General features: G+C 44.1%; 1 protein-coding gene across 3 annotated transcripts in view; it reads left to right on the top strand.

Annotated features, from left to right (window-relative positions):
* The first annotated feature begins 662 nt into the window (after nucleotides 1-662).
* Nucleotides 663-22,563, top strand: part of TSC22D2 (TSC22 domain family member 2) — a 64,333-nt gene continuing 42,432 nt past the window's right edge. Inside the window, exons 1-2 of one of the 3 annotated variants that reach the window (XM_075861492.1) lie at nucleotides 663-798; nucleotides 983-3,121. In XM_075861492.1, coding sequence (XP_075717607.1) covers nucleotides 1,398-3,121 — 1,724 coding nt within the window. In that variant the 5' untranslated portion in view covers nucleotides 663-798; nucleotides 983-1,397. Of the gene's footprint in view, nucleotides 799-831; nucleotides 3,122-22,563 lie in introns of those variants that run through there. The other 2 variants (XR_012883132.1, XM_075861491.1) reach the window with 2 other exon arrangements.

Raw genomic sequence — 22,563 nt, forward strand, 5'->3', positions numbered from 1 at the left:
CCCCAAAACAGTACGTCTCGTCCTGCAAAAAAAATTACGGCACTTGGAAAGCGACGACGCAAAAACAAATCATTTTAGTTCAAAGGTATTTTTATTGTGCAAGTCGTAATGTAACGTGTTATTTACGCCGCACAGTGAACGGCGTCAATTTAAAACACATAGAACAATGGTGGAATTTCAGGGTTTTTTTCTATTCCCCTGAAAAAAGTAAATAAAAAAAAATATGTACCCCAAAATGCTGCCATTAAAAAGTACAACTAATCCCAGAAAAAACAAGTCCTCACGCAGTTATGTCGACGGAAAAATAAAAAAGTTATAACGCTTTGAATGAGACTATAGAAAAACGAACAAAATTGCTTGGTAATTAGGGCCTAAAAAAGGCTGGTCAGTAAGGGGTTAACAATCCCCCAATTTTTATGAAGCATATTACATGTCCGCTATCAGCTAGCGCTTATGCAGTTGAGGGGCTTTTGGGTCCTCTCAGGCTCCAGGGCCCGGGTCACTGCTACCTCTGCACCCCCAATAGCTACGCCCCTCCTCAGCACCTCTATACCAAGCAGCCTACACTACAGCTTCAGTCATGAACGGGTTAAAAATAGCAGCTAGCTGACTGCAACTCAACCCGCTCTCAGATAAAGCAGCAGAATGCTGGGACGTACCATCAGCACCACCCCCTTCTCCGCCTGCCACAGCAATGCTCGAGAGGAATGGTTTGTCCTGCCTCTCATCCCCGCCTCCTGATGACGCAGTACAGTCTAACCAATAGAACGGATTTATGAATGACTGCAGCCCCACCAGGTTTTTTGTTTTTTTTGCACAGTGCCCCTGGCGGCCATCTTGTGTACAGTGATGATAGCGGTTTGAATTTGAGTGTATGAGTGAGGCAGCAGTAAAGGAGGTGGAAGCGGGGAGGAGGCTGAGGTCACATCGCGGGAGGCGGGGCTGTCGTCACTAACAGACATTTATTCCTTGTACTTTGTAGGCTCCTCAGCGTCTCTCACTTCCTCTCAGTGATTCGGGGACAGGACAGCGCCACATCCTAATACTGACATGTCTGTCGCACTGGAGTGCAGGTAGGGGCGAGCGGGGGAGCCACGGCCTATCCCCCCCTCCTCCCACTTCAGGCTTCCCACATAGGCTGAAGCCGGTAGCGCCATCTGTAAGAGCAGCGGCCTGTACCATCCTCGGACAGTGGTGACAGAGGAGGCCGGGCCTATCCAGGGCCTGCAGCACCGAACCTTCATCGATACCGGCGGGGTCGCAGAGATGTCTGCGTTGCGTTAGACGTTGACACCGGGAATCCCCTCCCTTCCCTGGACTTCAGTGAGAAGCTAACCCAGAGCGGGACCGCCGCTTCCGCCCTCCCCGAGGGACGTGTCTCGGCTCTGCCCCTCATCATGTCCAAGATGCCGGCTAAGAAGAAGAGCTGCTTCCAGATCACCAGCGTGACCACGGCGCAGGCGGCCAGCAGCATTACGGAGGACGAGAGCCTGGACGATCCCGACGACCCCCGCACCGAGGATGTCTCTTCCGAGATCTTTGATGTGTCCCGGGCCACGGACTACGGGCCTGAGGATGTGGTGGAGAGGAGCTCGTCTGAGGAGACGCTGAATAACGTGGGAGACCCCGAGACTCCCGTCACCATGTCTCCTAATGTGCAGCAGGATGCCCCGCTCATCGCAACTAGAAGCAGCGGGCACACGGCTCCGAGCCAACCTGCTGCCCACCACCACACCGCTCAGGCGGCTACACCCACCAGCGTGGCCCCCATCTCCTCCTCCCCCACTGCTGCTATTACTACGACCAGCACGGCCGCCTGCAGCTCACGTTTCCGAGTGATCAAATTAGACCACGGCTCCGGAGAGCCGTACAGGCGGGGCCGCTGGACGTGCATGGAGTATTATGACCGGGACTCGGACGGTACTGTGATCACCAGGACTGCGGACTCCATCCGGCACTATGATCACACTGCAGACCGGGACAGCGGCCTGGGCGCCACCGTGGGCTCTGTGCATGTAGGGCATGGCCCGGAGTCTATAGCTGACACTTCCCTTACTGCTGTGTCACAGCTGCTGCACCCCGACAAGATCTCCCAGCAGCAGCCTATAGGTGGAGCCGTGTCTCAGGGTGCTGCTCAGTCCATGTATCCTGGTGCTCAGCAGATGATGGGGCAACCAGGCCAGTCCTATATTCATGCACAGAGTGGGCACAATGGCCCAGCACCTCAGAATGTAGCTGCAGCCCAGACAAGCATGTCTATCAGTCAGCAGCAGCAGACCAATGCTTCAGCTGCTCCACCCCAACAGTTCACCTACTCCCAGGCCCAAATGCAGTCAGGACATATGATGGGCACACAGGTCTCCGGCCAGGCTGAGTATGGGCAACATCTATCTGTTCTACAGTCGCAGGGATCCAGTCAAATAGCAGCAGGTACTGGGGCTCCATCCAGTCTTCCAGGCCAGCCCCTGCAAGCAGGTGGAGGAGCGCACGTTATCGGCCTTCATTCAAAACCCGGTGACCCAGTCAGTCAAGGATCAGGACCGTTGCAGAGTGCGCCAACTACCCAGAGCCATTCAGTTCATATGCAACAAACAGGAGGTGTGGGGTCTATTGGTGGGGTGCAACAGAAAACTTTAAGTCAGCAACAAGTGACTGGAAGTAGTCAATTCTCAAACATTCCTGGTGGGCACCATGCCACGACACCTGGCCCGCACAGTGTGCCCAGTTGTGGGGTTTCTGGAATAACAAGTAGTGTGCCTAGTTTGTCGGCTACCCCTGTTACTATGCCAATTGCTCCTTTGACTTTTGTACAGTCTCCATTGAGTAGCCATACTTCTGTCAGTAGAAGTAACAGCTTGATCCCAACAGTTGGACTTCCGTCTGTGCAAGGTACAAGCAATGTACATACGAGCCTGCCACAGTCCACCATTAGTCCGTTTCAGACCCAGCCATTGGCTGGTCAAATCGATGACCGAAGAAGGTCGGAACCCCTACCTCATCTGCCAATCACCTTGATTTCTGAGAAGTCATTTGTGAAAGTTCCTATCATGGACCCTCTAACCAACCCTCTTCAATTACCCGTATTTGGTTTACCTATCGGTGTTGATGGTGAGGATGACAGGTATGGAGTATTTCACATTTGTCTTATTGCTATACATGCATTTCTTTCCAGGAACTCTCATACATCGTCTGATGTACCGCTGAGTGACACTCTTGTCCAACAGGTTTTCTAAAGTGAAGACAAATCTTTTACCCTTTCAGCTCCAGTGCAAACTTTTTGTAGTAGAATGACTTTTGTCCTTTTGTAGCAGCGGAGTTGGTTCTTGGAGGGTCCGTTTAATGTTTGTGTCCAGATAATCCAGTCTAATCTTTCACATAGCTCAGGAAGCGTATCAGAGTGTGGGGCAGGCTGCCCTAGCTGTGGGCGGCACCTGGCACAGCGCAGAATTTGTAGTAAAACCGAGGCAGGTCTGCCGACTCATAGGTGACCCTTCACTCAGCAGTATTGCTGAAAACATCAAACGTGGGATTTTATCTCGTCCTTGGCTATAAATATATGGCCGTGTGCATATGTAATCCAGGCATCTGGCTAAGAATTACACCACGTTGGGAAGATCTCTAGCACTTGGACAATCCTTTAAGGACTTAACCGTACTATTTGTGATTCCCTCCTCTCCTGTGCTGGTGGACTGTTAGTACATTTAGATGTCTGGCAAATTTTGTCTTGCGAACAGTTAATATAGCATTTTATGTAATGAAATCCTACTATAAGTTCTACCAGTGGTTCTGAGGGTGTCAAAGTAACTTTCGCAGTCTGAATAGTTTAGAAAGCCACTGTTGCAGTAAAATGGTCCACATAACCATTCACCGGGCCGGTTCACATCAGCGTTCACTTTCCATTTAGTTTTCGGAAGTGTCAGAATGTGTTTTTTGGTCGGGGTATCGTCGCCAAAAACACTACAGGATCCCTTTTGGCTTATCTTCGCCTCTGACTAGGTCAACTCCATAGTTCAGAATGGTTGAGCTCAGAAACTGACATGGTGTCATGGGCTCCCAATTTTAGAACAGTTTTGTAATTCTAATCCGAGTCTCGTTCGCCACTTGAGGGTACGTTTAGTTGGATACCCCCAAATGGGTCTTTTATAATATGGTGTAAAAGTTTGATATAAGGGTGACTCTTGACTTGAGTGGTTGACATCCGTTCTAGGACATTTTTGGGATTGATGACCACCCCCCAAAGCTGTCAACTTTATGACCTTCTTTATTCAAATATCGTGGAAGTCACGTTTGGGACAATCCCTTTTTAAGAGTGCAAGACGGACATGTGCTCTGCAGATGTAACTTTTCTTCCCTTTTATGAAAGATCCCTGTATATGCCAGAATTTTGGCAGCCTTATGTGTTGTAATTCATTGTGGGTGAAGCCGCTTTCTATGATTTTTATGATCTTTGAGTTCAAGTTGTTCCGTTTTTTGTTTTGTGCGCCATTACCATTGCAAAAAATACGACTGCGATATCCACACGTTGTTTTTCATAGTTGCGCTCCCGGGAGCACTTTTGTATGTTAATGTGTGTAAGGCGTTCGTCCCTCTGCAGTAGTGAGCCCGGGTTCATCTACACTACTTGTATCAGATTCTTGATCATGGACACTGTAAACATGTGACATCTATATGATCCCAAAACGTCAGCATTCAGCAGTGTACGTTCCATTTCTATGGTAGAATTTGTTACCTCTGAGCGAGTGCCAGAAGTTGGTGCTTGGTGTGGGGTTATTCGATTGTAAGCTCCACTGGGGCAGGAGGTGATGGGGATGAATGTTTTCTGTGCAGCTGAGTCCTGTGCTGGGCCTGACTCCTAGATGAATAAAGGATGATAATAAAAGTTCGTGTTTTTGGACCTCTGTGTTTCTAATTGGCTGATACATGTGATGGCACTTGTTCCTGCCCCTGCAATGAGATCACTAGTACAATATGGTCCTGGACATATTGACCATTCATGAGCAGCCTTGCGTTCTTCCTGAAGTCTCTTTTATTTCCTGAGGTAAAAAAATCCCTTCCTGCCGCTTTGGTTGGTAATGTAGAACTGCAAACAGGTTTTCTTTGGTTCCATACTTTAATAATCCATGAAGTGCTAGGGGTATATTTGTATACGTAATTTCCAATGTGAAGTGAAAGTAGAGGTTCTAGGCCGCGTCATCTATTTTGTACAGTTTTTATAAATTATTTTTTTGTCCTACTGCATGAAACGCCTGTAACAATATAAACTTATTGTATAGATCCTCGAAACTATGGTAGAAGTTCCCTCTGCTATCCTATGGAGTGCTGAACAGGGCAGACTGTCAACCCAAAAAATCCATAAAAAGCATTACACCTGTCCATGGGTTGTCTGGATTGCAGCTCAGCTCTGCGTAAATTAATGGGGCTGAGCTGTAATACCACAAACTACCTGTGGACAGGTGTGGCACTGTTTCTGGAAGAAAGGAGCCATGTCTTTATAATCCTGGACTACCCCTTTAATGCTTGTAAGAGTCCTAAGCCACGGAGTTCTTGTCACATGCAGCTTTTGAACCAATCACATTATCAATATGTAACTGGCTTAAAGGATGCACATGACAAGTAGTCCCTCTTTCCCACATTTCCTAGTCTCCCCCATAGAGCTACTTTATAAAATGAAGTTCTGGAATTATTTAGGCATCCTGTCAAGCGTGTTACACACAGAGATTCTGTAGACGCCAGAGAATGACTTGGCCCTTTACATTTATCTCACCAGAAATTCTGGATACATTCCTAACACTAATGATAATACATTGCAAATGACAACACAACACCTGTGCACAGGTCTAAGTTACCAACCAATACTAAAGCCCTGTTCATACTGACCTCATGGCTCCTTCCTGTCAGTTCTGTTCTCTGCTGTGCTATTCTATATACTAAATAAAAAAAAGATCCATTGAGATTCTTTACATATCAGTCATGTTGAGTCATGAGTCCTTTTTAAAAGTGAAGCCATGACAGCAGTGTGAACAGAGCCTGGTGTAATGATTGTTCACTTCCATGACTAAGCAGGCATTCCTGGAAAAATGGAACATCAATCTTCAATGAGGTAGGCACATACGAAACGTTGGTGCGATTCTTTCGTGTGTGTGTGTGTTTTCGGTCAGTCAAGTCTTTATAAATTAAAAAATAATGACTACCAGCACCTAACGTCTGTTTTTTTTTTTTCTTTATCTCTGTTGTAGGGTAAATCGTGTCTTAGTCATAACAACCAGACCACGTTTTTTTGCATCCTCTTGAACGTTTGTTAAACCCCCACCACAATTAGAAAAAAGGCGCCCTTAGATCAGGATTACTATACAGTTGCATCCCATTGGCATTGACTTATATTGAACAAAAACAGGATCTGCTTGGATCCTGTTCTACAACAGGACAGAAAAAATGAGCCTGCATTTTTGTGTGTCCTGTTGGAATGTGGCGAGAACCTAGTCTTAAAGGGGTTGTCCCAGAATTGACCATCACCTTTCCTAACATTATCTAATCGCTGTGACCCCCACCGATGGTAAGAATGCTGATTCCGATCACACCCCCCCCCCCACACACACACACACACACACACACACACACACACACACACACACACACACACACACACACGGTTTTCCTCTGCATTCAGTGTCTGCCGCAATGTCTGAGCACTGTACTGAGCTGTTTTCATCATTCCCGTAGACTATGAATGGTGCGGCAGTGAGCATGGTAGACCGATGTAAGAAAGAACAAGGGGGTTCAGGAATCTTGCAGTCTGTGGAGGCCCCAGCGATCAGACAATTGTCACCCATCCTGTGGATGGGTAATTTTTTGATTGCGGTACAACCATTGGTTGAAATGTGAGAGTAGTTAGTCTCTGTTTACACTAGCATCAACGCAAGCCATGGGGGTGTGATGGATCTGTCGTACAATAGATCCAAATGGTGATTGATGTTCCCATTGACTTATAATAAGAACTGTCAATGGCAAGAGTATCGCTGTATGCTGTTATTTTTACCGTCAAGCAATGGAACCCCTGACAGACGCTCACAATATTTGTGGACAGAGTTCTGAGGCTGACGGCTATTTTATCTTCATTTCAAAACTATAACCATTTAGGTTGTGATGGATAGTAAAGGGCCTTTTACAAAGGCCAATAAGCGGCCGCTGCAGCAAGCGCCGATCAACGGGACATTGTTGATCGGCGCTCGTTTGCTCCGGTCACACAGAGCTATAGATGGGGACGAGCGGTCATTACTCCTATCGCTCATCCCCATACATTATCATGTCGGCAGCGCGTTTACACAGGTAGGTGTGCTGCCAACGATAGTATTTCACTTTTTTAGAATGATACGATCAGCAGATGATCGAGCGTTTGCTCATTCACACAGGGCAGTTATCAGCAACGTGCGTCCTATGAGCTCTTGTCTGCCCATTAATCACCCGGTATAAAAGGGCCTTCTGCCACCTTTTTAGGCAGTGTTCCAAGTGCAGTCAGTAAGCTATCATTGCGCCAAAAGGAATTGGAGATAAAGGTGTCATTTGTGGGGGAAGATAATTTCCTGTACTTGGTACAAATTTGTGTCCTCCATTTAAAAGGACACCGAGGAAGATTTTTCGTGCAAAGGGAAAAGTCTTGTGGTTGTCCATATCCACCAACCAAGTTGCTGCCTTCTTAAGACAATCTGTAAAATGAGTTTTATGGGAAATTGCACCCCTTTTTTTCTTTTCACTAGTTTTGATTAATTTCCTTCACTAAACGTTTTATCCCACCTTTCCGGGAAATGGCCACTAACAATATTTCTCACTCTGTTAAAGGGGTTGTCTGGTTTAGAAAACCCATGGGTTTCTCAGGCCTTATTTACATGAGCGTAGTTTTACGTCCGTGAAAATCACGTGCCTCGCACGGACCTATATAACTCAATGGGGGCCGTTCAGACAGTCCGTGATTTTCACGCAGCGTGTCCGCTGCGTAAAACTCACGACATGTCCTATACTTGAACGTTTTTCGCACATCACACGCCCATTGAAGTCAATGGGTGCGTGAAAATCACGCGCAACACACGGACCCACTTCGCGCAACAGTTCAAGAAATGAAGGCAAAAATAAAAGCACTTCCTTCATTTCTGTTTCTAAACATAAAAGTGTCAGAACGATGCCATATGTGCCAAAATCACGCAGCCACGCACCAAATACTGATGACGCCTTCTCTAAAGTGAAACTTCAGAAAGCACTTATAGGGGATAAAAAAACGAATCTGCTACTTACCGGTCTTGAGTATCGGCGTGCCTTACAGCTTAGATCTGAACTGTAGGACATGTTGATACTGATAAGTGAGAGCATTTTCTATTTAATAATCTGCCGCATGCTCTGATTTCCATGCGAAACATGTGGAATTTCAGCAGATTTTATCCACATGGCTGGTGCTGTAATCCATTGTGGATTTTCCGCACGTTAAATCTACTGCATTTGCGTCCGTGTGGACCCGGCATTCACCTGGAATCACACACGTAGTTTTAGCTCTACACAAGGGTGGATACAAAAAGGAAAAATATTTTTTCATGTTTTACCTGCCGAAATACTCCTCAAAAAAGAAAAACGCTTCATTAAGCTTCCTATTCAAATCAATTGGAAAGCTCGCTGTTGGTACATCACCTTATTTTTACATGAGCATTTTTAAATGCGTTGCGTGAAAAAGAAGACTCATGTCAATTCTTTTGCGCCAAAAACGTGCCAAATCTTCCCATAGTCAATGGGAGTGTCAACGCCTGTATTTTTAAGAACTCTTCATAAAAACGCTAGCGTAGTTGACACATTTACACTTTTTTTATTTTGTGCCGTGTGAACATAGCTTAAAGAGGCTCTGTCACCAGATTTTGCAACCCCTATCTGCTATTGCAGCAGATCGGCGCTGCAATGGAGATAAGAGTAACTTTTTTTTTTTTTTTTTTTTAAACGAGCATTTTTGGCCAAGTTATGACCATTTTTATATTTATGTAAATGAGGCTTTCTAAAGTACAACTGGGCGTGTTTAAAATAAAAGTACATCTGGGCGTTTACTTCTTTTACTAGCTGGGCGTTGTGTATAGAAGTATCATCCACTTCTCTTCGTTAACACCCAGCTTCTCGCAGTGCACAGACACAGCGTGTTCTCGAGAGATCACGCTGTGACGTCACTCACTTCCTGCCCCAGGTCCTGCATCGTGTCGGCCACATCGGCACCAGAGGCTACAGTTGATTCTGCAGCAGCATCAGCGTTTGCAGGTAAGTAGCTACATCGACTTACCTGCAAACGCCGATGCTGCTGCAGAATCAACTGTAGCCTCTGGTGTCGATGTGTCCTCGCTCGTCCGACACGATGCAGGACCTGGGGCAGGAAGTGAGTGACGTCACAGCGTGATCTCTGGAGAACACGCTGTGTGTCTGCACTGCCAGAAGCTGGGCGTTGTGAAGAGAAGTGGATGATACTTCTCGTCTGAACGCCCAGCTAGTAAAATAAGTAAAAACGCCCCGATGTACGCACATAATACACGCCCAGTTGTACTTTTACTGTAAACACGCCCAGTTGTACTTTAGAAAGCCTCATTTACATAAATATAAAAATGGTCATAACTTGGCCAAAAATGCTCGTATTTAAAAAAACAAAAAACGTTACTCTTATCTCCATTGCAGCGCCGATCTGCTGCAATAGGAGATAGGGGTTGCAAAATCTGGTGACAGAGCTTCTTTAACCCCTTCCCGTCATAAACCACTTTCAGATTTTAATTTTCGTTTTTTCCTCACCACCTCCCAAAAGCCATAACTTTTTTTTTTTTTTTTTTTTTTTTTCTCCATCTATATAGTCATGAGGGCTTGATTTTTGCGGGACGAGTTGTAGTTTTTCGTAGCACCGTTTATTGTGCCATATAATGTACTAGGAAACGGGGAAAAAATTATTTTGGGTAGAAAATGAAGAGAAAAAACAGCGATTGCTCCATTGTTTTTTGCGTTTAGTTTTTACGGAATTCACTGTGCAATTAAAACATGTTAACTTTATTCGGCGGGTAAATAAGATTATGGCGATACCAAATAATTATATATATATATATATATATATATATATATATATATATATATTATTTTTTTTTCTCTATATTTTACTACTTTTACAAAGAAAAAAAGTGTAAAAAAATGTATTGTCGACAAATTCTTGTTTTTTGTTTTTTTTCCGTCGCTTTTAAGTGGTATGAGGTCTTATTTTTTGCAGGACAAGTTGTAGTTTTTAATGATATTATTTTGGGGTACATGCGACATTTTGATCACTTTTTATTAAAAATTTTTTGTGGTAAATGAGGTGTCCAAAAAATAGTGATTCTGGCGTTTACACTTTTTATTTTTTACAGCGTACACCGTGCGGGGAAAATTATTATATATTGTAATAGTTCAGACTTTTACGGATGCGGCGATACCAATTATGTTTGTTTTATTTTATTTCTTTACTGTGCTCTAGGGGGGAAATGGAAAAAGGTTTTTTTAACTTAAAACTTAATTTAACTTAGAGGTTCTGTCACCAGATTATAAGTGCCCTCTCTCCTACATAATCTGATCGGCGCTGTAATGTAGATAACAGCAGTGGTTTTTATTTTGAAAAGCGATCATTTTTGAGCAAGTTATGAGCAATTTTTGATTTATGCTAATTACTTTCTTAATGCCCAACTGGGCGTGTTTTTTACTTTTTACCAACTGGGTGTTGTACAGAGGAGTGTATGAGGCTGACCAATCAGTGACTAATCCGTGTCATACACTTCTCATTGTTCCAGCCCAGCATGATCCACAGCACAGTGTGATTTGTGCAGTGAAAGAAGCTGGGCTGGAACAATGAGAAGTGTAAGACACTGATTGGTCAGCCTCATACACTCCTCTGTACCACGCCCACCTGGTCAAAAGTAAAAACACGCCCAGTTGTGCATTAAGAAAGTCATTAGCATAAATCTAAACTAGGTTCACTGAAGTAACAAATGAGTAAAAAATACCTTTTAATAGTAACTTGTTAAAAACAGGGGTAACACACCACTGTGACATAAGCCCCACCGTGATTATTAAAAAATGTATTAAACAAAAAACACTGAGTCATTATGATGCATGTATCTCGGTGTTTGTAACGATATTTTGTCTGGAATCAGCATATATCCAGGGCACACCAGTAGTACAATCCCCAAATAAAGCACAGGTGTCCGAATGAATCGGCTCTCCTAGTGCTGGGTGTAACACAATATGACTGTCCCCAATGCAAACATTCCATAAACAATAAACGACCCTACGCGTTTCAGATACTCATCCTCAGGGGTCCGTATCTTGGTAACTCTGGCCTCTTCACCAGCGATAGTGATATTCACCAGCAGATATTCTGCTGTGCGTCACGGCAAGATGCACGTATCGATGTCAACGGCATACTTCATTGCAGGCGCTAGGTTACTATAAACGCTAAAACTCCACCCCTCGTATTAGGCGGCAACACATGAACTGACCAATCCCAGCACCCACTCGATTCGTGACACCTGCCCATGTGACCCCCCGCCGTCAGCTGACAACCAGGGGCCATCATCGGCCGCATCAACCCGAACGCGCAGGCGCAGTAGAAGCCAAGGACAAGTCGCCCGGACTGCCAAACACGAGGAGGTAAGCGCTACACGATAATGTATTATAAGTATATCTTGCGGGACAGTTAAACACCGCAAGTAGACTACCTCACAGAGCAACTCAAAAGTAATTAAACACATGTGAGGTGGGCAAGAATACTGGATCCCTCATAACAGGAGGGACCGACAGGCGATCTCCAAATGTATCGGTTGACCCATATGGCCATCTCAAAACTTAGTATATTAGGCAATATGAACTCACCCACCTTATAGGCAACCCAGTGGAGAAAGGCCACCCATAAGGGAATGGTGAGGCATGTTAAATAAAACATGTATAATTAGTCTGCTCATTTAAACCTGCTGGTTGTATACATTCCAGTCTATGGATCCATTGTGCTTCTTTGCGTAAAATCAGGTTGTCCCAGTCCCCTCCTCTTTTAGGGGGTCTAACAAGTTCAATTGCTTGAAACTTTAAGCATGATGCCTGACCTTGGTGTTTAGCATGCACATGCTTAGATATTGGGGTGTCCCTAACATGGATAATATCTCCAACATGCTCCCTAATACGGCGACGAAATTGTCGTGCTGTTTTACCCACATAGTTAAGGGGGCATGGACATGTGATTAGGTAGACCACTCCCGCTGTCTTGCAATTGACATAATCACGGATATTATATTGTTTCTGTGTATTTCTGTGTATTCTATATAGCGTATTCTCAGTTCTGATGTAGATTTAGTAGATCAGATCACACAGAGGCCGTCTGTTACGTATCGGAGAGGGAAAAACATAAGGGACAGAGTCATGCATAGCTGTTTTGACCCCATTTCACCTAGGGGTACGTGGCTGGATAGACAAATACCAGGCACCTTCAGATGTGGTAGCTGTAAAGCCTGTGAATTCATTTTTAAAGGGAATAGCTTCACTAGTGCTGTTACACAGAAACAATATAATATCCGTGATTATGTCAATTGCAAGACAGCGGGAGTGGTCTACCTAATCACATGTGCTGTTTTACCCACATAGTTAAGGGGGCATGGACGACAATTTCGTCGCCGTATTAGGGAGCATGTTGGAGATATTATCCATGTTAGGGACACCCCAATATCTAAGCATGTGCATGCTAAACACCAAGGTCAGGCATCATGCTTAAAGTTTCAAGCAATTGAACTTGTTAGACCCCCTAAAAGAGGAGGGGACTGGGACAACCTGATTTTACGCAAAGAAGCACAATGGATCCATAGACTGGAATGTATACAACCAGCAGGTTTAAATGAGCAGACTAATTATACATGTTTTATTTAACATGCCTCACCATTCCCTTATGGGTGGCCTTTCTCCACTGGGTTGCCTATAAGGTGGGTGAGTTCATATTGCCTAATATACTAAGTTTTGAGATGGCCATATGGGTCAGCCGATACATTTGGAGATCGCCTGTCGGTCCCTCCTGTTATGAGGGATCCAGTATTCTTGCCCACCTCACATGTGTTTAATTACTTTTGAGTTGCTCTGTGAGGTAGTCTACTTGCGGTGTTTAACTGTCCCGCAAGATATACTTATAATACATTATCGTGTAGCGCTTACCTCCTCGTGTTTGGCAGTCCGGGCGACTTGTCCTTGGCTTCTACTGCGCCTGCGCGTTCGGGTTGATGCGGCCGATGATGGCCCCTGGTTGTCAGCTGACGGCGGGGGGTCACATGGGCAGGTGTCACGAATCGAGTGGGTGCTGGGATTGGTCAGTTCATGTGTTGCCGCCTAATACGAGGGGTGGAGTTTTAGCGTTTATAGTAACCTAGCGCCTGCAATGAAGTATGCCGTTGACATCGATACGTGCATCTTGCCGTGACGCACAGCAGAATATCTGCTGGTGAATATCACTATCGCTGGTGAAGAGGCCAGAGTTACCAAGATACGGACCCCTGAGGATGAGTATCTGAAACGCGTAGGGTCGTTTATTGTTTATGGAATGTTTGCATTGGGGACAGTCATATTGTGTTACACCCAGCACTAGGAGAGCCGATTCATTCGGACACCTGTGCTTTATTTGGGGATTGTACTACTGGTGTGCCCTGGATATATGCTGATTCCAGACAAAATATCGTTACAAACACCGAGATACATGCATCATAATGACTCAGTGTTTTTTGTTTAATACATTTTTTAATAATCACGGTGGGGCTTATGTCACAGTGGTGTGTTACCCCTGTTTTTAACAAGTTACTATTAAAAGGTATTTTTTACTCATTTGTTACTTCAGTGAACCTTATAAATTCTTCATATTGTGGGAGCACAATTAATTTTTATCAAACTATACAGTGAAATTTCATAAATCTAAACTAGCTCATAACTTGCTCAAAAATGATCGTTTTTCAAAATAAAAACCACTTATCTAGATTACAGCGCCGATCAGATTATGTAGGAGATAGGGCACTTATAATCTGGTGACAGAGACTCTTTAACTTTAATTTTTTTTTTTTTTTTTTTACATAAAAAAACACTTATTTTACTAATTTTTATTTTTATTTTTTTTTAAGTCAAGGGGACTTTAACCACCTCTGGCAGGGTTTAATGGGAGTTAACAAAGATGGCAGACCTGGGGGCCCTCATTGGGCCTCCAGGCAGCCATAGCAACCATCGCCACATCGTGATTGCAGTCGCCCCCTCTTTCTAACTATTTAAATGCCGCGGTCGCTGTTGACCGTGGCATTTAATGGGTTAAACGAGTGCGTTCCCGCTCGTTACTGTGAAGTGTCGGCTGTAACATACAGCTGTGACCAGCTGACATCCGCATCATATGGAACGGGTGCACTCCGTGAGCCCGTTCCATACTTCCCCCTACCCGGCTATGACTTAACCATACGTGAAATGTCAGGAAGGTGTAAAAGGAAAGACTGGATACAAAAAAGAGAGACGACCTATCACTCCTGTGTTTTTGGCTCAAGCAACTGCCGCAAAAACTGCATGTTCCAGCCATAGGCCACTTTCACACGACCGTGTTTTCCATCAGTAGTATTAAGCCAAAACCAGGAGAGGAAAAGTATGAGGGTATGTTCACACGAAAAATCGGAAGCAGAAGGCCTCCGAACATCTGCCCATTGATTTCAATGGGAAAAACGGCGATCTATTGCAACGGGGTGTTTTTTTTTTATGCGGCCGTTTTGAAAAAAGGCTGCGTTGAAAAACGCCCGCGAAAAAGTAGTGCATGTCACATCTTGAGCCGATTTTTGGAACTGTTTTTCATTGACACTCTAGAAAAACGGCTGTAAAAAACGCTAATTAAAAAACGTCTGAAAATCAGGTGCTATTTTCTCTTGAAAACAGCTCCGTATTTTCAGACTATTTTTTGCGAAGTATGTGAACATACCCGGAGGCCTTATTCACACGATAGTATTCCACGTCCGTGTTACGCGCATTAGCAACGGACATCACACGGACCTATGCAATTCAATGGGGCCATTCAGACATTGTGTTTTACACGCAGCGTGTCCGCTGTGTGAAACTCACTGCATGTCCTATACTTGTGCGTCTTTTGCGCATCATTCACCTATTGAAGTCAATGGGTGTGTGAAAATCACGGACAGCACATCTGTCTTCCATGCGTTTTTTCACGCAACAGTTGCTAAAGAAATTTGAGGGGGAAAAAAACACCCTTCAGGTTATTTTGCGGGCGTAAAAAACGTGTGACTTACGCGTGTAAAAAATCGCAGATGCGTACCGTACACTGATACCACACACAACTGCAACGCAGGAAACAACACGTTTTTTAAGTGCGCAAAATGGACACGTTCGTGTGAATAGCGCATGTCATTTCAGTGTGACTTCATTAATGAAAAGCGCATTCCATTTTTAACAGCCTCATGCACGTGACTAAATACGAAGCACATAGAGGACATTAAGGGTATGTGCACACGACCTATTTTCAGGGTTAATGGAGGCGTTTTACGCCTCGAATTACGCCTGAAAAGACGGCTCCAATACGTCGGCAAACATCTGCCCATTGCTTGCAATGGGTCTTACGATGTTCTGTGCAGACAAGCTGTCATTTTACGCGTTGCTGTCAAAAGACGGCGCGTGAAATTACGCCCGCGTCGAAGTGCAGGACACTCCTTGGGACGTAATTGGAGCCGTTTTTCATTGACGCCATTGAAAAACCGCTCCAATTACATCCGTAATGGACGGCGTGAAAAATGCGTGCACTTGTAAAAAACGTCTGAAATTCAGGAGCTGTTTTTGCGTTGCCGTGTGAACATACCCTTACTGTGTCGTCTATCTCATAGTTTTTTTTTTTCTATTCGATTCCGTACAAATTAGCCAGGAAAATTGTCATGCTCCATCGGTTTGCTGCAATCCTTCTGACGTAGAATAGCTCTGTACATACAAAGGCCTAAAGCTGTTGAAAGGTGAATCTGTTTGAACATAAAATATTTTACGTTCAGAGTCTGTATAATTTAGGCTGTTTTTGTATGTGTAATTTTTGAAACCACTCGGATGGATGAACCCTTTCACTGATCAGAGATTGTCCTTTTATATAAAGTGAAATGGTTCTTAAAAAAACAACAAAAAACTAAAATTTAATTGGAAAACCATCTGGCTTGTAGACCATATGGACAATTTTATTTAGTTGTGTTTTTAGACCTCAATGGGTCAAAATATATTTTGTTGCACACTGCGATCACCAAGTGTGAACGAAGTTTAAAGCTGTCCATTCACGTAACCTAGATGTTGGCTAAGTAGTAGTATACGTTGGCCTACTTGCTCGGACGTTTCTCTGTCTTTAATGGGGTGCACATATTACGGTGTAAGCCGTAAAAACGAAACCCAAAAAACTATTGAACTATGGAGGAATAAGTTTTTTTCCAACTTCAGCCCGCAAATTATTATTTTTCAGTTTCCCAGTACGTTATATGGAACTTACCATAAGAAACTACAACTCCTCCCGCAAAAAATAAGCCCTCACACCACTGACAGAAAAATAAAAGTTACGGCCCTTGAAATCCAGGGAGTGAAAAACTAAATCGAAAAATAAAAACCCGAAGGGGTTAATGTCCTAGACTGCCACAACAAACCACTGAGCCACATGTTGATCTGCTTGAAACTTATGGCTTGCAGGCTCCAACATGAACGGAGATGGTTTTTCTGAAGCTGCATCTGGGCATAGTGGTTGGGTGGAAAGTAGAACGTTCCTTGAGAAGTCCTCCACGTTCTGAAGACAAGTAAAATATGACTGTGTTGGAATAAGAACAGAGCACAGATGGTTTTCCACAGATAGCTGACCAGTATGAACTGCTTCCAGGAACGCTAATGAATGGATGGGATTGTGAACTGTCCGGTAGCTACAACCCTGCCTGTGAGACCCTCCACTTTTTTTTATTTTTTTATTTTAGGGGCCTCTTGCCTCGTTTTCTCAAGTGGTTACTTGTGTAGTGTTAATCGAAGCTGATAAATCAGACCATTATCACGTTTAACCTCCAGATTGCTTGTTTCGTTCAGAGAAGCAATGTGACTTTAGGAACTACCTTTATTATGTTAAACACTAGTCGTACTGTTAGACTAAATCCTGAAACTTTTGACCAAGCCTGAGAATTCTCACTCAACTGTTATGTGAAGCATTGGTGGGATGGATTTCTAAGGGTATGTTCACACGCACTGTTTTCAGATGTAATTCGGGCGTTTTACGCCTCGAATTACGCCTGAAAAAACGGCTCCATTACGCCTGCAAACATCTGCCAATTGCTTTCAATGGGTTTTACAATGGTCTGTTCCCACGAGGTGTAATTTTACGCGCCGCTGTTAAGGCGGCACGTAAAAAGGCGCCCGCGTCAAAGTGCATGTCACTTCGGATGTTTTTGGAGCCGTTTTTCATTGACTCCATTTAAAAACCGCTCCAATAACGTTCGTAAAATACGCCGCGAAAAACGCGAGTAGTTACAAAAACGTCTGAAAATCAGGAGCTGTTTTCAGGCAAAAACCGCTCTGTAATTTCAGACTTATTTTGCTCACCCACACTTATACATACTGGATTGTTTTGAGCCATTGAAATTGGAGAGGGTAGTTTGTAAGAATTGTTTGACTCTTAAGGCCTTATACTTTCGCTGCCAATTTGTGCTTTTTCTACACTTTTTGCTTTTGTCAATGGAGTCTAAAAGTGCATTTACAAATTGAATCCATCCTGTTTTTTATTTTTTGGATTAAGAGGAATTTTTTAGATGTGAAGTTCTATCTTTGCAATTTCCTCCCATTCCTCCCAATGGCCGTTTGCCCATTTTTGACTAGTAAAAGTTTAAATTCATAATACAGGAATAGAAAAACACCCCCCCCCCCCCTTAAAAGCATGCCACACCTGTCAATGAGTTGTGTATGGTATTGCATCTTAAAGTACACTATATAGACAGAAGTATTGGGACTCCCCCTCTGTCATCGAATTCAGATGTTTCATTCAGTCCTATTGCCACAGGTGTAGAAAATCCATCACCTCGCTGTGCAGTCGCCTTTATAAACGTTAGTGAAAGAATGGGTCGTTCTAAAGCGCTCACTGAGTTAGACCATGGCATTCTAATAGGATGTTCCCTTTGTAATAAGTCGGTGAAATTTCTGCCGTCCTGGATATTCACCGGTGAGTGGTTTTATTGCACAGTGGAAGTGGTCAGGAACCACAGCAACTCGGCCACAAAGTGGCAGACCACGTAAAGTTAGAGGGAGTCGCCCAGTGCCGAGGTGCATAGGGCATAAGTCACCAATGCTCTGCTGACTCCATGACTGCAGAATTCCAAACCTCTGGCATTAACCTCAGCACAAACTGTGCGCGCTGGATCTTCATGGCTCGGTTTCCATGGCAGAGCAGCTGCATACAAGCCTTTCATCCCCAATGCCAAGCGTCGGATGGAGTGGTGTAAAGCAGCCACCGCTGGACTCTGGAGCAGTGGAATCGTGTTCTGTGAGGTGACAAATCACACTTCTGTATCTGGCAGTCTCATGGATGAGTCTGGGTTTAGTGAATGTCAGGAGAACGTTGCCTGCCTGACTGCATTGTGCCAACTGTAAAGTTTGGTGGAGGAGGGATAATGCTATGGGGCTGTTTTTTATGGGTCGGCCTGGGCCCCTTAGTTCCAGTGAAGGGAAGTCTTAATGCTTCAGAATATCAAGACATTTTGGACAATTGTATGCTTCCAACTTTGTGGAAAAATGGGATGTCCTAAAAAAAAAATCCTGTTGGTGTAATGTGTAGTTGTCCAAATAGTGGTATATGGAGCTGATCTGCAATACCACACACAACCTGTTGGCCGGCATGGCACGGTTTTTAACCCGTTAGTGACCGCCAATACGCCTTTTAACGGCGGCCACTAACGGGCTTTATTCTGATGCATATGCCTTTTTACGGCACTGCATCAGGATAAAGTAAACAGAGCAGGGAGCGTCAAATCTCCCTGCTCTCAGCTGCTAGCGCGCACCGCATCTGAGTGGTTTTGGAGAGAGGGAGGGAGCTCCCTCTCATCCCACTGACACCCGGCGATACGATTGCCGAGTGTCTGTGTCTCTAATGGCAGCTGGGGGCCTAATAAAGGCCCCCAGGTCTGCCTGGAGCGAATGCCTGCTAGATCATGCCGGAGGCATGACCTAGCAGATGCCTGTCCGTTTTAAACGGACAGGCAGTAATACACTGCAATATTTTTGTATTGCAGTGTATTACAATAGCGATCGGAGAATCGCATATTAAAGTCCCCTAATGGGACTAGTAAAAAAAAAGTTTAATAAAGTTAATTGGAAAAAAAATGAAAAACCCAGCTTTTCCCCTTACAAAATGCTTTACTATTAAAAAAACAAAATAAAGTAAAAAAGTTACACATATTTGGTATCGCCGTGTCCGTAACGACCCCGACTATAAATCTATAACATTATTTAACCCGCACGGTGAACGCCGTAAAAAATTGAATAAAAAAAACTATGGAAAAATAGCTGTTTTCTGTGAATCCTGTGATAAAAAGTGATCAAAAAGGCGCATCTACTCAAATGGTACCAATAAAAACTACAAGTCTTCCCGCAAAAAAAAAAGCCCTCATACAACCGCATCGGCAAAAAAATACAAACGTTACGGCTTTTCAAATATGGAGACAAAAACAAATAATTTTGAAAAAAAAGCGTTTTTACTGTGTAAAAGCAGTAAAACATACAAAAACGATACAAATTTGGTATCGTTGCAATCGTAATAACCCGCTGAATAAAGTTATTGTGTTATTTATATCACACGGTAAACGCCGTTGTTTTAAGACGCGAAAAAGAGTGGTGAAATTTCAGGTTTTTTTATTCCCCCCCCCCCCCCCCCAAATAAAAGTTAATCAATAAATTTGTCCCCCAAAATGGTGCTATTGAAAAGTACAACTTGTCCTGCAAAAAACAAGACCTTATACAGCTATGTCGACGCAAAAATAAAAAGGTTATAGCTCTTGGAATGCGACGATGGAAAAACGTAAAAAATGGCTTTGTCATTAAGGTTTAAAATAGGCTGGTCATTAAGGGGTTAAGAAAGCAGCCATGTTTTCAAATCCAGTACAACTCCTTTAAAATGTTATGGGCCAGTGATCTGTCATTTTCATAGTAGCCCTTTTTTTGTCAATGAATTGTTGGCGAGTGCGTATATATTGTCTGGTTTCTCCACCCTACTCTTGGCTGCATAAATGGTATTCCCACTAGATTATTTATTCTAAAGGAACACATGAGCAGACTCTACGATCCTAGATACAATCAGGCTTGAAGGTGGTCTCCCTGGTATTTATTGAAAGAAAAATCTGAGAAAGGGTGGGATTTTTTGGGCGGCAGAAATTGGTTCCATGCTGGCAGAAGTCTGAAGCACAAATAGCTGATGTTACACAGGACTACAGTAACTGCACGTAATGATTCAGAAGCACAGGCCAGTTGTCACGTTTGGCTGGGTACGCTTTAATCATAAGGGCTGATTCAGACGAACGTTGCATTTTTGCGCGCGCAAAAAAACGCTGCGTTTTGCGCGCGCAAAAACCACTTGACAGCTGCGTGTGTCATCCGTGTATGATGCGCAGCTGCGTGATTTTCGCGCAGCCGCCATCATACAGATGAGTCTAGTCGACGTCAGTCACTGTCCAGGGTGCTGAAAGAGTTAACTGATCGGCAGTAACTCTTTCAGCACCCTCGACAGTGAATGCCGATCACAATATCGAGAAACCTGTTAAAAAAAAAAGGAAACGTTCGTACTTACCGAGAACTTCCCTCCCGGCCGTTGCCTTGGTGACGCGTCCTTGGTGACGCGCCTCTCGACATCGGGCCCCACCTCCCTGGATGACGCCGCAGTCCATGTGACCGCTGCAGCCTGTGCTTGGCCTGTGATTGGCTGGAGCTGTCACTTGGACTGAATTGTCATCCCGGGAGGTCAGACTGGAGGAAGAAGCCGGGAGTTATCGGTAAGTCAGAACTTGTTCGTTTTTTTTTTTTTTTTTTTTTTTTTTTTACACGTTCATGTATATTGGGATCGGAAGTCACTGTCCAGGGTGCTGAAACAGTGTAACTCTTTCAGCACCCTGGACAGTGACGTCGCGTAGCGGAATTTTTTTTGCCGGGTTCGGTTGTCCGGGTTCGCTCATCTCAAAGTTTGGAAACAGAAAAGCACGTGGTGCTTTTCTGTTTACATTCATCCTTTTGACAGCTGGTGCGCTGTTTCAGTCGGTTCGCACGGAAGTGCTTCCGTGCGACCTGCGTGGTTTTCACGCACCCATTGACTTCAATGGGTGCGTGATGCGCGAACTACGCGGAGATATTGAGCATGTCGCGCTTTTTGCGCAGCGGACAAACGCTGCGCAAAAAGCACGGACTGTCTGTACTGCCCCATAGACTTGTATTGGTCTGTGCGTGGCGCGTGAAAACCACGCGGCCCGCACGGACCCAATACACGTTCGTGTGAATCCCCCCTAAGACTGGTGAATCTCTTGGTTTTATGGTGATTAGCAATACCTGGCAAAGGTAATCCATAAGGTTTGTCTTGTAAATTCTTACTCATGTCTAGTTGATGCCTTGAGGCTACACTTTCACCATTCTACTAGTAAAGTAATGCAGTTTACATCGTAGATGTGGAAACTGACAATTGTGCAGCTTACAAAATCCACAAAAAATGTGGCTTGACTGCATCAATATGTTTTCTTAATTACAGTTTGGCAGGGCTTCACTAACACTAATAAAGATGGCTGACAACATGATTTTATCATAAGTGATCTCACTAGTTCCTGTGAATTGAGCAATAAGAAGTGCTACTCTTGGAAGCTCTAAAGGTACAGACAGATGTAGCTACCCTTGTGCCGTACCACAAGTGGGCACAGTTTTCAAATTACAACTTCTGTGCGGTTTATTCCAGGTAAAATTGCTGTTTATTGTCCATGCCCACACAAACATTTCAAATCTGAAAACCACATTTATTTGTGGTCATCTGGGTTTTGGGCCACATCGTGTCTGCACCCCTGCCAGGCGGGCCATAGCTGTGTCTGTACCCTAATTGTTGTTCACCTGTTGGTTACATTTTCATAGGCATATTTCTCTGTCATGTTTATAGGAAATTTGTCCTCTACATTGTTCCCTCACTGTGGCCAGGTTTCTCCCTTAAACACGATCACCTAGCCACAGGATCGGTCATACATATCTGATCTGCCTGAGTCTGACAGCTGGGACCCTTACCTTTCACTAGAACGGGCTTACCATAATGGTGGAAATGTCCACCGTTCTCTATCCCCAAAAAACTCCCACACCATATGTGATATGTACATAGAAATAGTCTCTGTAGCGATGGATTCTTAAGCAGCACCGCAAGTGACCATAAAGAAAATATCTCATACACAAGCTATTGAGGATTTGTACCATATTTTTTATTAACTACACAGCAAAGCTCAAACCATTGTTCTGTTTTATCAGCCT

The sequence above is a fragment of the Rhinoderma darwinii genome, chromosome 4 (assembly GCF_050947455.1).
Source record: "Rhinoderma darwinii isolate aRhiDar2 chromosome 4, aRhiDar2.hap1, whole genome shotgun sequence".
NCBI lineage: Eukaryota > Metazoa > Chordata > Amphibia > Anura > Rhinodermatidae > Rhinoderma > Rhinoderma darwinii.